Raw genomic sequence first — 17,527 nt, forward strand, 5'->3', positions numbered from 1 at the left:
GGATGCTGGGTGATTCCCATCTCTTGGAGAAGATTCATCTGCCCAGTCTATTTCTGGATGGTTAAAGTCACCAACGATCAACGTATGCGACCTGCTGAATGACATGCACGGTAAAAGGCTGTTTAGTACTTTATTGTTATCAGAGGAGCCGTTAGGTGATCTGTAAATGACCCCTATGTGAAGGCTATCTTTGCCTTTTAGAGTAAGTAATGTAAAAAATTATGTCAGAATCGGTAAGGTATAAGGGTGAGATTACACAGCAAGGTTGAAATAGTGATATGCGGGCTCGAGACCCACAGCTTGCGGTGTAAATTGTAAGATGTTATGAATCCGCGGCGTTCGCAATGGCTTAATTTCAGCGCGGATGCCACACTATCAAAATGTCACTAATAAAGTATAAACTAGTCTTTAATTGCCAAAATTTCTTATTATTGCCAGTGATGTTGTGTTGATATTTTTTGTTGAATCGTTGAACGATTCAACATTGAATTTTGATTCTCTAATGCTTATTTGGTTTTGAGCAGAGTGTGCATAACTCGGGTCATATAATGATGGCTGAGTTGCAGCAGCAGCAGAGCGTCACAGAGCAGTTCGATCAGCGCCAACAGACAAGCGCTAGAAGAGCGGCAGCAAGAAACAGAAGCTGCTCTGTATAAGATACAGGAGTCTGTTCGCAAGCGGGAGGCTGAACAGCGACAGGAAGTGCAGGAGTTTATTCTCAAATGTAAGTAGTTTATTTTCAAACCTGTTTATTATCGCTTTTCATTCGAAGTAGTTAATTAGTTGTTGGTCTCCTATAGGGTGCGTGTCCGCAATACCGGTACCTATCGTGTCGGTATATTAGCTAAACCTAAAGTTTCTTTTGAATTATATTATAATTATATAAATATATCGCATCTGAAAACGAGGGTGCAAATATATCATCGAAAATCGGATAGACTTGAGATATTCTCTAACCAAATTTGTAGGCAAATAAAAAAATTATAATTACTTCCAATTTCAGAACGGTGTTCAAATGGAAGTTTTTAGTTAATGAGGGTTTGAAAGTGTCTTCTATCTCTCATCACTTCAATTTGGATGACAAGGAAAAATATTTGATAACATTAACGGGATCTCGGGATTAGATAATGGGAAGGGTACTGTTAAATCTATGGGACTTAGAAAACAGAGAAACGTCGTTTTAAATTGGTAATGTTTTTTCATTTATAAATATTGAGTATTTTTATCAAGGCGAGCGCACAATGAATGGTGCGGATGAACGAATTAAGGAAGCTGAACAGTAAGTGATGGTGACTTGCACGGAGCTGCACGAGTGCAAGCAGCAGCTCTCCAACACAGAGACTCAGCTGCAGCAGAGTAATCAGCAGCTGCGTGACCTGCAGCTGCAGCTTCAGCGTCTGCAGCAACTGGAAGCTGGGATCACACACGACCTGACCGAGATAATTTGATTCATTCCTAATATTCACCTCTCGTACAGAAAACTCTGAAACAGAATATAACTATTAAAATATTTTCTATGTAAAACAAAATAAATTATGTACTCCAATTTGTTGATTTTATTCTGTGCATGGAAATAAATTCTTCGTGGCACGTTCCATCCGTTGATATTTGAGTCGATAATCAGGGACTGACAAATGGAGATAGAACAATTCAAATGATAATTACAGTATTATAAGCGATGATAATCCTACAGCCGTAGTGCATTTAGAGCGGTAAGGATTGCTTCTGTTGGATGTAATGTTGATGTGGCGATTATATATAATGCTTGTACTATCCTCCATCTCATTACTCGAGTACAATGCTACTATTATCATTTGTCTCGATTCCTGAGTATTCTCATGTATTTGCACTTGCTAACACTCTCCACACATTATTAGTATCCATGGTGAAAATTCACAAAAATGAATGCACTGAGGGCACGGATTCTCAGATGTTATCAGTCAAATTTTGTATGATAGAAAATTGCGAAAAGTACAAAATAGGTCAAAATTCCTAATCATAATAACTCTGCATCATGAAGTTACTAATTTTAAAGTTCCTTCATAAATTCAGTATTGAGCAGAGGATTAATTCGTTGTGTACAGAGTTGTGCCGAGAAATATAGCTGACTCTTCCATTTCCCAGTGCGCAGAAGAACCTGGAGACTGAACAGAAGGCTGCCGAGTTAGTTCCCTGTTAGTAGAAGAACCTGGAGACTGAACAGAAGGCTGCCGGGTTAGTTCCCTGTGAGCAGAAGAACCTAAGAGGGAACAGAAGGCTGCCAAGTTAGTTCCCTGTTAGCAGAAGAACCTGCAGGAGACTAAACAGAAAGCTGCCGAGTTAGTTCAGTGTGAGCAGAAGAACCTGGAGAGTGAACAGAAGGCTGCCGAGTCAGTTCAGTGTGAGAAGAAGAACCTGGAGAGTGAACAGAAGGCTGCCGAGTTAGTTCAGTGTGAGCAGAAGAACCTGGAGAGTGAAGAGAAGGCTGCCGAGTTAGTTCAGTGTGAGCAAAAGAACCTGGAGAGTGAACAGAAGGCTGCCGAGTTACTTCAGTGTAAGCAGAAGAAACTGGAGACTGAACAGATGGCTGCCGAGTGTGGGGCGGCAAGCATCGAGGCCAAGCAGGAGAATGCGATCGCGAAAGCTGCTATGGCGCAACAGCAGGTCCAACTCAAGGAGGTCGAAGAGCAGCTCCAGGTAGTGTGTTTCATCATGAATCATTTAAAAACTGGTGGATGTATAATTACTTATTCTTCTACAGATTTTATCAAACAAGTGGGAAGATTTCCTTACGACTTACTAGAGTTTCCTTGCTCGATGTTTCACATGTGACAAACTATCCAAGACAAAACACTTGAGACGAGATGCACCTGCAGGTATTGTGTTGAAATGTCAGGACCATATTCTGAAGACAAGGGGCAGCTGCATGTAGTGTGATGTAATTTCTGAAGTATATACTGAAGCCGCGGATCAGCATGAGAACGCTGCTCAGGTGAAAGAATCCAAGGACAGTTGCGGGAGTAAGTTGTGACTGAGAGGCAGCCAACTGAAGCCGAGGGCAGCAGCGGGGAGTAAGTTACTCTCTCTTCCGACTCTCGTGTCTTGTATGAGTACCTCGCATATTTTGCAGAAGTCGCAAAAGGCGCTGGCGACGGCAACAGAAGCAGCGGAGCATCAGCGCAAGGAGACGCTGTCGCTGATGCAACCCTACAAGACCAGGCAATTTCTTGTCACTCATTACCTGTGTTATTTCAATCGTTATGAGTACTGATTTTCCTCGGTACGAGGAAAAGTGCATAGTGCCTGGCTACAACGGGCATCACTTCCGATAAAAAATAGGCGACCAGCTTTTGTGACCCGTTTTCACTGTCTTACTCATGAATGTCGGTTCATCAAGTAAAAAGTAATCGGTTCATTAAGTAAGAAAGCTGTTAGAAAGTTTATCGATTCATTAAGTATCAACTTGCTGAAAAATATGCCACTCGATTGAAATGCAACTTTCAATACTCAGGTTCAAACGATAATTATTTTGAACATTTCTATCTACTGTATGCTTCTTGTATTTTGAAGTTGAATTATCGGAAGTAGCTAACAATACTTGATTTTTTTTGTTCATTTTGATTTGGAAATTTTTCCCAACCTGAATTCTTGGAGCACTACGCTTGAGAAGTAGACGACGCGCTATCATTAATTAGAGCTGTAGCTTCGAGCGAGAAGTGAGTACATGCAGACAATAATAATAAATTAGTATAAGATAGCAGAATAAGCTTGTTTAAACACGAGTGGTTAATGACCAGAGAAATCATCGATTTAAATTTTCAGGATCGAACAATATTCTTCAGCTGACGTTGGTTGATAAAAATTCAGGTTCAAGGAAGTAAATTAATTTATTAACGACGTTTCGAATGTGACATCATTCATTTTCAAGTTATAGGAAGCATTGAATACTGAAATTTAGGCGGAAATAAGTACATGATACACGTAAATATGATACAACACGAAAATTTGGAACCGTGAAAATAATTCCGAAACCTGTCTCTTATACACATCTAGATGTGTATAAGAGACAGATATTTACGTGTATCATGTACTTATTTCCGCCTAAATTTCAGTATTCAATGCTTCCTATAACTTGAAAATGAATGATGTCACATTCGAAACGTCGTTAATAAATTAATTTACTTCCTTGAACCTGAATTTTATCAACCAACGTCAGCTGAAGAATATTGTTCGATCCTGAAAATTTAAATCGATGATTTCTCTGGTCATTAACCACTCGTGTTTAAACAATAATAATAGTAAACCCACCTCCCACAATAAACATTGACGAAAAAAAAACTGCGTGTGCTGGTTTTCATATATTTCATCGCCAATTTCAATAATTCGTTTACCTGGTTAACTTAAAGTTTTCTTTATTTCGTTGTGCACAACATTTGAGTGAAAAATATAAATTACGAGCTGCCTGTTTGATAAATATCTTTCAACACTGTGGCACGTACGTGCAATTACGTAAATTGCTATTTACTGCTTCCCTAGGGTGATTAGAGCGTCGGTAATTTTGACTTGAAATTATATTATATTTTATGGAACGCAGTCTGTGTGTGAATTAATTCGTAAATTGAGTTATGAAAGTTAGAGACTTAGAGTAAAGTGTTGAGAAGGCTACAGGAATTTGGGGTGAAGCTGTGTAAAGATTATATAAGGTGCTATTGTTCTCGAGACCGGGAGAGCGAGGGTATCTAAGGTGCTGACCTTGTGGAACTCACAACCGTCGCGGCGTCACTTCGAGGGTATAGGCTTAACGGTATAGGACCGCAAAGTTGGCGCCAAGGTTTGGTTCTACGAAAGTCACGGTCACGAGCACAGTCTGCAGCGGACTTTGCAACGGCCGCGGCCGTGAGGCCGGCGGTTTGTTGTTTTCGAACATTGACGGTCGCGACTCGCGAGAAACCTAGACTGTCGATGCAGCTACGAGTCCGGTGAGCACGTCAAGAAAATCAACATCAACACTACGGCTGCGACTCAGCCGTGAGACAACGCGAGAGAGCCACGAGTTGTAACAGCAAGAGCTGAGCCAGGAGTGCGAGCGACTGATAGCTGAGGTGCGGGTACGCAACACGCAACTCGCCGAGACGGCTGCCGACATTCGTCAACTGCAGGACGAGCGAGATGAATGCGAGACAACGATTAATAAAGTCACGTACGTTTTATTGTCCTCACCTCGTTTGCTTCAGCTCTAGCTGATACGCGTCTTTTTCTGTGTACGTATACTTATTATTGAAAAACTAATATAACTTTTATCAGTGGAGAGAGATAGAGAGATGAGGTGCATCATAACGATCGTTCACACGCAGAATCGGTTTGTAATAGAGAACTTACTTGCGAGAAATTCTGAAAGCATTGGAATATTCATAATAAGTTGTTACCGTTCATTTTGACGCTTATCAGTCAATGCAGATGAAACACCGCATTTGTGTCGTTTCGTCTTGAGAAATAAGTTTCGACTAGTCGAGATTTAAGAAGACGGGAAATTACGTTTAAATATTTACAGTATTTTTATTGTACCATTAGTGGTTTGATCGCACTCATAAATTCAAACTACTCGCTATATTTTTAAAAAAATGTTGAAAACACCCTATGAAATTAGATAAAATGTTTTACATTCTCAGAGCTGAGCTGAACAGCACCGCCGAGGCCTCCAAGACGCTGGTGAAACGCATTGAAGATCTCATGAAGGAAATCGACCAAAAAAATGCTGCCATCCGAGCCTGCGAAAAAGAGGTGACGTCACCGATTTATTTTCCACCTGTATTGATAAAATATAACTCGGTACTCACTGCAGTGAGTGACAGAGAGCGCATTTTCTAGTCGACGAAAACTTGAGATCACGGACGGACGGACAGACAGACAAACGGACATGGCGAGCACAATAGTGCATTTTTTGCAAAAATGCGCTAAAAACATAGTCGCTCTCTCATCAGATGCATGCAAATGTTTTTTTTATCGAAAATGTTATAATGTTCCCAGATTAAGTTTATTTTTCGATGCAGATTAAGGCAAAAAATAGATCTCTGACGTCAGAGTCTAAGAAAAACGAACGTCTTCGCCACAACGTGGAGAAGCTAGAGAAGAGCTTAGACCAGCTACGAGAAGAATGTCGTGCGGCTGACAACACCATTGCCGAGATCCGTAATCAGGAGCTCATCGAAGACCATGAACGTTTCAAGGTCGAGACTCAAGAAACTATAAGCCAGCTTACGAGCGAGAAGGTGCGTTAGTTTTATAAGTTTCACCAATAGTTTCTTTCAGAAGTTAATTTCACCAATAGTTTCTTACAGAATAATATTCAGAGTGGTTTTGTAGCGGACGTTCGGGGTGCGTTAGGACGTCAACACGAGCCGTAAGACTGTGCTACGTGGGACGTGGGTTGTATGAATCAGGGAAAATATCTGAACCCATGAAAACCTTCCTCGTAGAAATGTAGTTAATGATCCAAGTTATTTACTTAAAATCAAAATGTAATTATATGTAAAATTTGTCAGTGTAATCGAATTTAGATGCTGCCCAGCCTTCTACATTTTCTTCGCGGCATACGATTGAAAGCTAATATAAAGACAGTTATTTTGTGAAATTTAGTTTTCCGCGATTTAATTTTTTTCAATTGCGTCTGTCGACAAAAATTTCTGATGGCAGAAATGCCTCTTTAAAGTTGAAAAAGTACGGAAGAAAGGAAATTGTATTTTTGCACCGGAACCTACAAATCTAATAGTAATTTTTTAATTATAGGCCTTTTTGTCCGCGGACTTGGCCGTTTTAGGCCATCTGACAGCGCTGGTGGGTCGTGTCGCACTCAATGTGATAATGAATGCTCATCTTCACTTGCAAACCGAGCAAAAACAGTTTAGCAAACTCATGCAGTCGATCTAAGTCGAATCAGAGTAATGTCGAAATATTTCTAGTGGAGAGAGACGAGCAAATTTTCCACATGAATTCTAATTTGAATTAATATTGTCTCTATTACAACAGGAAACGGTGGAGGAACGAGCCGCTGCAGCGGCCCAAGAAGCACAGGCGCTCAGGAAGCAGCTGGCTGCTTCAGAGGCTGTCTCTTATACACATCTAGATGTGTATAAGAGACAGGTANATGCTAGGTTGTCACAATCCAATGCGATCATTTCAGAAGCGCGTGGAGAACGGAGCAAAGAAGTCGACGCATCTCCCTACGTTTTCGTACCTAAAGAGGGGAATCCTGAAGGACCACAATTCCAGCGCAAGTTATGGGAGGAGCAAGCGCGTGGTCTTCAACTCGCCGGCGTCTGTGTACCACATCGGGTCGGACAGCTCGGATACTTACGAGGTTGGTTGAGTGTTACGGCTTGAGGTGTTTGGGGTTACGTTGAGATCTCAATAATGTCACGTCCACGCACTCTAAGTTTGGGTAATATCTCTCCGTCCCCGTTTGCGGCACATTATTGAGGGCGAAATTTTAAGCTATTTAAATGAATTTCTTTACTATGTCGCTACGGAAGTTATAATGAAAAAATTTCTGTTCATTGCATTTAAAAAATATCAGAATAAGGGAGAAGATTAGAAAGTTGAAGAAATAGGGTTCCAAAGAACAAAATTCATGCTGCACAGACGCCAGCAGACTAGGGCCGTGTTATCCTGTACGAGTGGCTGTGTTGGACGTGAGGTCTATCAGGGTGAGGTAATGAGCTGTAAAAACAGTAAACCATATTTTGATTTTCATGCATGCAAAACTTCTTTTGCGGTTAAGATGTTTACAGATATTAAAGTTTCCTGCTTATTTGCTCTGAACTGCTGTCTGTCACCACAGATTGCGAGCGACGTAGAACGATATGTGAAAGAAAAACCTTTGAGCCAAGTGCAAGCAAGTGGCAGGATCCTCATCAACCCGCGTCCCAGCGCTAATGTGGCTCCCCTGCCCAGGAATGATCGTTATTCTCGTGCCAACAAGAAAGTGAGAACGAGTTTTTGTGTTGAGGTTTCTTTGAAGTGAATTATGAATTATTAAGTAGAAAATAAACTCTAGCCCAAACTTGTCCTTTCAGTTAAGTAATGATAATTGAACTCAGTGTGCGAAAGTTCTCTGAGAGGTAAGTTACAGGTCGTAAATTTCCATTCTTTGGGTAAATATTTCCCAATAGTTTACTGTGTAGCTGAGGTTCGTGCTCTATTCAGGGTTACCGATGAATGCCTCGGTCATTCTGCACTATTCCGTACACGCATCGAAGTACATCATTTAATTACTCAATTATAAAACGTTACTTTTTCTATAATGACGTATATGTTATTATGTCGTTGGTCAATTCACGCACTTAACCCCTTCTATTGTTAAAACTAACAAATCACTTTTCTCTTTCACGAATAGTTGACTCAAGTTTTTCGTGTAATCATGACCGATATAGCCAAACATCAATAGAACGTATAATGCAAATCTATGAGGTTGAAAACACTTCACGTTTCCCGACAGGCCCGCGTGGAGACTCCAAGAACTTACAGCGGCCCTCAGAAGATGCCGTCACAAAGCGATGTCCGAGTGCCGGCACCGCCCTTAATCTGCACTCCTATACGTCGACTCTCCATGATGTCTTCCAGCCGTGAAAATATCGCTGAAGTCAACGACAGCTCGTTCGAAGATGCCGCTCAATAAAACTGTGGACAAGTCTAAACGTCTCCACTCAACATCGAACTTTCTCTATCTCTGTTTCCGTGTTAATGTTATAGATATTTATTTTTTATTTTCAATGCTGTTTATTTATCAAAAAGATATTATTTAGGGTAATATGACTTATATCTCGGAAGGTCTTAGTCTCTCCAAACAGGTGAACACGCTCGCTATATTTGCCGTAGCTCTTATTTACACGTTTAGTTTAAGAGAAGGAAATACGTTGTTCTGAAACGCGTACCTCGTTTTTAGGACGTAAAAATAATATTGAAAAGAGATTAAATTATCTCTTGAGTATTCAAGATTTTAGTTAATTGTATAGAAATATAGATTTTGTCATTCCGTAATGACGGAAGAGGTCGACTTTTCTTTTGTCGAGGATCGACGTATTTATATGAAAATATGTTACAGAGGATCGACGTATTTATATGAAGATATGTTACAGAGGGTCGACGTATTTATATGAAGATATGTTACAGAGGATCGACGTATTTATATAAAGATATGTTACTCTTTTATATGTTTTTAGATTTGTGCAGTTGTGCAACGTTTTCATTAATGCACAAACGTTTTCATTTAATTGCGTTACATAACGCATGATTGCATTGGATTCGTAGTTTTCTAAGAAGGGCATACAATGAAGTATACAAGAATGACCAGAAAAATGTACGGCGAAATGAACTGGGGGTTTCAATAAACGTATTAAAAATATATTTGTTAATCTTTTGGACTGTCACGAAGATTCCGAAAACGTGAGTTTACTAATCACAAAATACGAGTTTATTCACTTGCATTTCATCAACTACGATTAAATGAAATGGAGCATGCCTGCTAAACCAGTCCGGTCCGGCATCTAACGTGGATTGCACAAATTCAGTAAATTTCGTTTGTATCTTTTCATTTATCATGCAAGTTAGTTCGTCGGAGTGAAATAAGGCCAGCTCAGAATCAGCAATTTATTGATACTGCAGTAGAGGCACGGCAGGAGAACATGAATAGGTGTCACCCGCTGCCAGACTCACCAGAGTCAAGCTACTCTCGAGACTTAATAACTCGCTCATGAGGGCTGTGTCGTGAGCCACCTGAGAAGAAAACAAACAAGTCATACATTAATTCTAAGAAGCACTTCAACATATAACGTGTGTTCAAATTGTTCCAATAAATCCACATCGTAAGGCAACCAGCGTGAACAATCGAAACAAGATTAAGTTAATATCGCAAACATGCATTATGACTAAAGAAAATAATTCTAAGAAAAAAAAATCGTCACTCTAGCGCATGAAAATCACTGATTCTCCTTTACTGACCATCTCATGGAGCTGCGTAATATGTTCCTGGAGAGGGGATCCCGCTGTAACTTTTTTTGCGTAGAAATCTGTAGATAGAAGTACAAAATTCACAAGAATTGAAATAAAGACATTTATGCGAGAAAAACCCATTATTTATAGAACAACAATCGCGGATATTTGAATACCTCAATTATAGATTAATCCCTTGGATATGTGTTTTACATGGTTGCACCAGCACCAATCTTCTATGTTCTTCACAGTTAAACGCTATCTTCCTGAAATCAAGTTGCCACACATTAACCTAGCAATAATTGTTAAAAAATTCTTTTGTGGGGAACAGCAAGAATATTATTGGTGTATATTTAAAAAAAATACGTACGCCGCTCTCAAAAAAACAGTGACTATAACTCATCTTGAGTAAGAAGGATTATTCAGACTGTTACCTACCGAGCAATAAGTTGACGACGTCGTGCAGTACGGCCTTGTAGCTTGGGTTACTGTAATGCTTCGTCAGGAAGCGGATGAGAGGTCGCAACTCAGGCTCACTGCGACCAGCTAATGCGCTGTAGATACCACCAAGTCTGAGGAGTACACAGCAGCGCATCAGGAAAACTTCAATCCAGTGATTGAACATGCAAAAATCTAAAATATTTGGATTGTCTGCGAAAAAATTTGCCAAATCGACGTAGCAAGAGCAGGTTTCTTACAAGTAAGAAAATCAGGGGACTTCGAGATGGCCTTATTCAACTTTGTATTCACAATCGGATACAAAGAGATAAAAGAAGTGTATGATAATATAGAACTTATAAAATATTACGAAAATAGATAAAGCAGCTGCTCCTGCTTCATTTCAAAAACAAAGCCAAATTGACAAATGAAAATTAAATGAAAAGGAAAATTTATTAGAGACATTAATGCCGCATTAAATTCAGATGTTTAAAAAAAAGCAGCTCACCGCACGAGCTCAGCGAGGTAAGCGACAGTCGCCGAGATGCTGACGTTCCTCAGCACGACATCCAGGACTTGGCTGTGCTGCGAGCGCAGCAGCATTCGGTCAGGTTGCGATAGGGAAATTGGTTGGTAGTCTTTGATTACCTGGAAAAAAAGTTTCATCAGCTCATAAGAGTGGAGAGATAATTCCTTTTAAATGAAGCTCAGGGTTATGTTTTTATTAACAACACATGAACACCTGCGAAAAGTCGGCCATCTTGTATAATTAATAACAAAAATTTCAGACCAAAATTAAGAAAAGTGATTAAATGTTAAGGAATAACAAACCTAGATGACAACAAAAAAATTTAAAGATAATCTCACAGCTCACTTTCACACTTGCTGAGTTGTTTTCAGGTTTGGTCGATTCAACGGCAGCGGCAGGTTTTTTGTAAGGTTTCTTCTGCAGAGAAATAACTCCTTTTCCTTCAGATATCATTCCGATGACGAGACCTTCATCTTCGGGCTGTGAGAGAATGAGAGGTTATAACCAGAACCCTGAAACGAGCTAATGATTCAGTGAAGTATTGGTACAAATAACGAGTTTAATTTTGAAACCTACATAGCTCACAGAAAAACATCTACAAGGTGATCAATATTTTCAATTAATTTCGCGTTACACTTCAGGTTCGCTCAAAAGGATTGGATTTTTTTCTGATCAAGTTTATGAATAGACTAGCAAGGGATATGACAAATCATTCTCGCAGTTGTTCAACAGAATGAATGTGGTTTCGGAGTCACGGAGTTTTGAAGCACGAATGGTTTAGTTGCAGTAATTTAGTAATTTAGATATCCCCACCTATTGTGTAGTATTTTCATTCATGCTTTAGTGTAGTATTTTAGCGTAGTGTGAGGACTTTCCTGACTTAAAGATACGTGTATTTCAAACTATTCTAGTGTCATAGCTCGCAACGAAAGCAGATGTTAGCAACTCTTCCAAAAAAAAGGTCTGACCATGACTGCAAAAGAGAGCACGGACGCGGGACACTCGATGGTGTGCACAACTTCGTACGTGGAGGTGTCGTAAATTTTGAGATGCCGGTCCAGACTGCCTGACACGAGCCGTGACCCAGCAGTTGCGAGCGCCAGACTTGTCACGTCTTTGTGATGCCGGCACAGCTTGGCAAGCAGCTTGCCTGCAGCCAAGTCCCAGATGCGAACTTCATTCCCTCCTGCACAACCATGAGAATTTCTTTTCATATTGAACAGAATGTCAAAATAACAAGATTGGTGTGATCGAGGTCTCTATTTCAGGAACTGACCAGCTGCGGCGAGAACGTTGCCACCGCCATAGCTAATGACGTCGTTGACATGCGAGGTGCCATGGTCGAAGTTGAAGACACAATTGCCGGTCCTGGTATCCCACACACGAACGCTTCTGTCATCTGAGCCACTCATGACTAGCGCAGGAGCTCTGCTCACGCACCCAGCACGAACAAAATCCTGTAGTGGGGATGCAGGGTTAGATGAAAAATGCGAGTTACTGTATTAAATAATTAAAAAAGCAAAGTTAACTAAATATACTGAGAAGCAAGCTGGAAATGTTCAATCTGCAGATATGTTCATACAGAATTGAAGCGCAGAAATAGTGACAGTACACGTATGGTAGTATATGTGAAGTACCTACTGGATCAAGCACTTCAAGAAAAATCACCACACTGGTGCCTTGGATATTTTTACAAGTTTCAAAATTGTTCTCGACCAGGTTTTTTTTTAAAGATTAGATGCAGTTACTGGTTAAAAGAGAAAAAATGCAAAAACGTACGAGACAGGAGTGGTTCATAAATGATTTTTTAGCGTTGCACCACATTTTGGAAGCATAAATTCATTTTTCAAGCGAAAAATAAAAAAGAAATTTGAACAGGAAAAGCAAATTTATAAAAATAAATCAATTACCGAATGTCCTTTCAAATCTAAAATTTTGGCTTCTTCAGCTATGTCCCAAACAGCCACGCTCTTGTCATCTGAGAAAGAAACCAGTCTTGGGGGGAAGTCGGGCATGAACTTGACTCTCCGGACGGGCCTGTGCGAGACAAACAAATATTTTTAAATAGGAATCAACATGTAAATAACTCACGCTTATGTACAGACTTGAGCATCCAAGGTACAGAAACCGTGTTTAGATTAACTTCAAATAAACCAAAAGCTTCATTGCTGGTGAATGAGGTGATGTCGATTTCGTAATGCACACTATCTCATATGCTATGAAGTTGTATAAAAATGCCTCGGATATTCTTTAGGACAATTGAATGTAAGGAAGCGGTCTTTTACAGCAGCTTTGAAGAACACTAGGTTGGCAAGATTCGGTGTCTTTAAATCAAAAAATTATTTTATTCCATTTGTAACTTCATTTTGCTCGTTCTAAGTGAAAATAAGTTAAAAACGTACGAGCGTGTTTAGTGAACATAGTAGAATAGGCATGGTCAAGCCGAAAATTGCAACTGTTTCTCCCAACCTCTAAACTCTCCCTCCTCCAACACACAGCATTCTACAGTCCTAACATCTGTTGGCAAGTGAATATAATGCCAACAATTGAAAGTTTTAAGCTGAATCAGTTGCTCATTTGCGGCGCTTTTTATTAGAGGATTTTATGTTTGATAATATTGTGACTGGTCTGTCCTTCACTATAGGCAAGGGCTTCATTGAAGTCAGTGGCCTGCATATTTAGTTTTAACGCACAAGAGACTTCTTCTGCACAGCACTTAAATGGCCATTCAGTCCACAATTAGGGCAGCAGCCATGCATGTAACTCTTGTGGCTGACTGTAACGTACATAATCTGTTTAGTAGCAAGCTGACAAAAACCTCCCAATAGAGGATACAAAGCACTGGCAAGAAGTCCATTATTTCCATCAATAGCCTCATCACAAAACCAAAAAAGTGAACGAAGATCTTTACCACCAAGATACCCTTATGCAAGCTTGGTTTTTGCGCCGCAATGATTGCAATTTTCTCGTCAACAGCAATGAACACAAGGATCATATAAATGTAGCAATAACACATAATCCTGTTGTAGTGGCAGTTGATACACATGATGCAAACCAAAAGAATGCTAAGATCATAGCGACTTTATCCGACTTGGATTTTTTTGTGTTCGCTGAACAAAATCAAAATATTCCAAGGCAATAAGTGCACTGGGCCATCTACTGCGCCGACAAGCCAGTGTTAACATGTAGTTTTCTTAAGTAAATTCAATGTCCATTATGCAAACTAAATAAAGGCAAAGATCATTAGTGTTGCTACCCAGAGAATCAAATATTGATCAGTCATTGAATGGATTCTAGCAAAAACACTAAGTAAGACAGCTGCACGGATCTTGTGCTGTTGATGATAACGTACAAGAAGCCATAAATTTTAGCAAATTACCGGGGTTAGCTCACTACTTATTATGGATAAAATGGAATACAGCAACTTCATATTAAAGTTGCTGTCAGCTGTCGTTTCAATGAGCAGCATTTCAATGACTGCTCAAGAATTGAGTCTGTTCTTCCATATTGGCACTTAAATTATTATGCTTCATAGCACCAATATCAAGCTGGGACTTGACTAAAAATAAGTAAATATAAAGTTATTTGATAAAAGAACTGAATTTTTTTCACTCTCCATTCATTCTTGATGAATCAAGACAGTACAAAACAAGCTAATTTAACTTACATAGTGTTGATAGTCACCAAAATTGCCTTTGCGAGGCATAAAATTTTATTGAAGTGATGCACAAAGTTTGTCACTGTATGTCTCTAGCAAGAAGCATTCTCATATACGAGTGCTAGGTAAAATGTAAAAATATTGTCTGTCAGACACCTTTAAGCATTACTTTAAAAACTAATAAACTGAAGTAACAGTGCAGTGATTAACTGATATGCGGCAGAGCGCATTATTACGACTTCATCTGTAGATTAATAAATCTAATGAGTGATGCAAAAATCTCACTCATCACATCATTTACATAACCCATCTAAGAACTGTACAACATTCCATAAGAAGTGGTAAAAAATTCTTACCCTTCATGACCATAGAAAACTCTAAGTTGATCATTGTTTTTGCAGTCAAAGAGTCGGATTCTCGAGTCTTCAGATCCAACAACAAATAATTTTCCATCATTTCTGTAAGTTGCACCGTAAACTGTGCTGTTGAAGCGGGAGATGGTAGATAGGGACCGGCCTGTCCGACAGTTGTAAATAATTACCTGTAATGAATAAAATTGTGAGGGAACAAGTTTTTCCAGCCTATGTGACAGATGAATTTTAATACCAGTAAAGAATGTGTTAACCAAGTTTCAATTTGAAACTGTCAACAACTGAATATAATGTGGAATTGATTACAAGAATAGTATAATGCCTTTCAATAATTTTTGAAATTCAAAATGCAATGAGTTGTGATTTTATTTCTAATGAAGGTTCACAAAAATTAAGACAGAATTTGTAGAAAATAAAATTTCATGTTAATGAATGAATGTAACAACAATACTTGAAAGAATATACCGGTAATAGCTGGCAGATAAACAATTACATAATTTTTATTACTGGTGACCTGAAACTCAAACCCTGTGCCAAGCATTTTTTGGCAAGTAAAATTTTATAGTTAAAAATATTAGTTGACCACAAGCTAAAATCTAATATATTGAACAGAAGGCAGGCTGACCTTATATCCAGTTGATACAGCAGCCAAAAATGAACTCGATGGGCAGGCATGAACATAGTTGATTTCTGTAAATTCACGTACAATGACAGGTTTCTGAAAAAAACAGAAGTTTAATTAAAAGCTTGTAAACAACATAAAACTCATAAAGTATGATTAGGCTGGATAAATTTAATCATGAGATAGACATAAATGGCAATTTTGACACAAGACATACTTTTCAACATCAACATTTCATTACATCATTATAAAATAAAAATATAAACCATTTCATTCTAATCAAAATACAAGATACTATGTACATGTTAATCAAAACTTAATACAACCAGTCAGAGAAACTAATTTGAGTAGGGAATGGGCATAGAAAATTCTGCTTGAAAAGCAAGGAGCAGAGAGGTCAGCATTAATTGGGAACTTCTCTGGCTTTCAGAAATGTTTATCAGAAATATACTAGCTAGAAAAAAGTATTAGAGAAATCTATTACTTTCTCTAATACTTAGATAAAAAATAAGACTGATGCTTACACTGAGATTGGACCAGATCTTTTGATCCACACCAAGAGCAGCAACTGTAGGCTCATAAGTGCTCAATATGGTTTTCTTGAATGCTGTCATCATAAACAAGTTGCAGCTAACTGAATTTGCTATAAAAAATTAAATGGATTAATTACTGAAAAATGTAAACTAGTATAATTATAATAAAATGTGTGAAAGAAATTGTTGTACTAATAGATAGGTACATTCTATGCCAGCTGCTGGCATGAAATATACGCATGACTGCAGCTTGCGACGGTGAAATGCGATTTAAGATGAGAATGAAAATTTTAATGGATACTAAAAATTACACAATCCCAATATTTCACAATTGACAACAGTATACATGAGAGGCAGAGCCTAAACAGGTATTATGAACCTAAAGCAAAAGTATCTACCTCTCTAGCCCAAACTAGAGCTTTCCTGCTATTTTTAGAGCTGCAAGATTTCCACTAGATGAATCACCTACTTTCTAATTGTTAACAGAAGTGCTTGATTGCCTACCCGGAAAGTTATTCAGATACCACACATGAATTGGCTCTTGAATCTTGCCAATTTCTCAAGTTCTTATGGCATTTTCTCAATTTATCCAATGAAAAAAAGGAAAACGGCTTTTTCTACCAATGATTCTTGGATCATGCGTTATTCTCAGATCTCTGTGCTCTAGCTCTCTCCTCGCAGTTTGCTCTCCTCACTTTTAGCTCTCTCCCGACTCTCCGCATTCAACTTGTTAATTTGCTTAGGACTTGTCGCATCTCTGTAAAATCAATAGCTTTGATTTGTTTTGTTTCAATTTGCTGTTTATTATCAATACATTGAATCAAGCTACTTTTGAGAGTTATCAATCTGCTCAGTCCAAGCTTTTGCTAATCAAGCCAATAGGGAATTTGCATTTAATTTCCGGTCATTGGTGGAAGTGGCAATTAGACCATCCGAACTTTTAAAGTGACACGATTGGCTATTCTGGAAGTTGAGACTAGTTTGTCACATTTTGTTGGCCAGTATGGGGATGGTCAGGCATCATTAAATTGTCACGGGCGGACTTGTTAAAGTTAACTCAATTTATTGTTTAATTTCAATTGCTATCTATTGCAGTAAATTTCAAGATGTCAGTAGACTCAACTTTCATCATGGACGGGAAAACTTAAGATTTGAGGGACAAGAATTGCGTGATTATGTTAAAGAACGTAAGGTGGAATATTGTAGATCCGAAGAGGAAAAACGAGAGTTGCATAAATTAGAATTAAGGCGGGAAGGAGCGAGAGAGAGAGAGCAGAGCAAGAGATTGAGAGAGAAGCAAGCTCACAAATGTGAACTAAGAGCGCTCAAACTGCAATACGAGCGGCAGGCACGTGAAGCTCAGCTTGAGCTTGCAAAATTACAAGCTAACTCCAATCCAATTCATTCTTC

At 38.9% G+C, this 17,527-nt stretch overlaps 2 protein-coding genes across 2 annotated transcripts in view; one reads left to right on the forward strand and one right to left on the reverse strand.

The window, feature by feature from the left end:
* Positions 1-9,391, forward strand: part of LOC108677004 (nuclear mitotic apparatus protein 1-like) — a 15,001-nt gene extending 5,610 nt beyond the window's left edge. Inside the window, exons 4-12 of the mRNA XM_018165156.2 lie at positions 567-702; positions 2,284-2,676; positions 5,043-5,179; positions 5,649-5,760; positions 6,030-6,248; positions 7,006-7,119; positions 7,160-7,336; positions 7,817-7,960; positions 8,474-9,391. Of these exons, the coding sequence (XP_018020645.1) occupies positions 567-702; positions 2,284-2,676; positions 5,043-5,179; positions 5,649-5,760; positions 6,030-6,248; positions 7,006-7,119; positions 7,160-7,336; positions 7,817-7,960; positions 8,474-8,653 (1,612 nt within the window). The 3' untranslated portion in view covers positions 8,654-9,391. The remainder of the gene's footprint in view (positions 1-566; positions 703-2,283; positions 2,677-5,042; positions 5,180-5,648; positions 5,761-6,029; positions 6,249-7,005; positions 7,120-7,159; positions 7,337-7,816; positions 7,961-8,473) is intronic.
* Positions 9,392-9,610: 219 nt separating this feature from the next.
* LOC108677052 (U3 small nucleolar RNA-associated protein 15 homolog) lies at positions 9,611-16,293 on the reverse strand. The gene is made up of 11 exons (XM_018165207.2): positions 16,109-16,293; positions 15,588-15,680; positions 14,948-15,132; positions 12,844-12,970; positions 12,210-12,390; positions 11,902-12,119; positions 11,279-11,413; positions 10,913-11,052; positions 10,405-10,538; positions 9,976-10,043; positions 9,611-9,750 (listed from the first exon to the last, which is right to left on the reverse strand). Exons 1-11 carry the CDS (start codon positions 16,199-16,201, stop codon positions 9,625-9,627), a joined length of 1,500 nt encoding a protein of 499 aa, XP_018020696.1. The 5' UTR covers positions 16,202-16,293; the 3' UTR covers positions 9,611-9,624.
* Positions 16,294-17,527: the final 1,234 nt, after the last annotated feature.

The sequence above is a fragment of the Hyalella azteca genome, unplaced genomic scaffold, assembly GCF_000764305.2.
Source record: "Hyalella azteca isolate HAZT.00-mixed unplaced genomic scaffold, Hazt_2.0.2 contig2887, whole genome shotgun sequence".
NCBI classification, from domain to species: Eukaryota; Metazoa; Arthropoda; class Malacostraca; order Amphipoda; family Hyalellidae; genus Hyalella; species Hyalella azteca.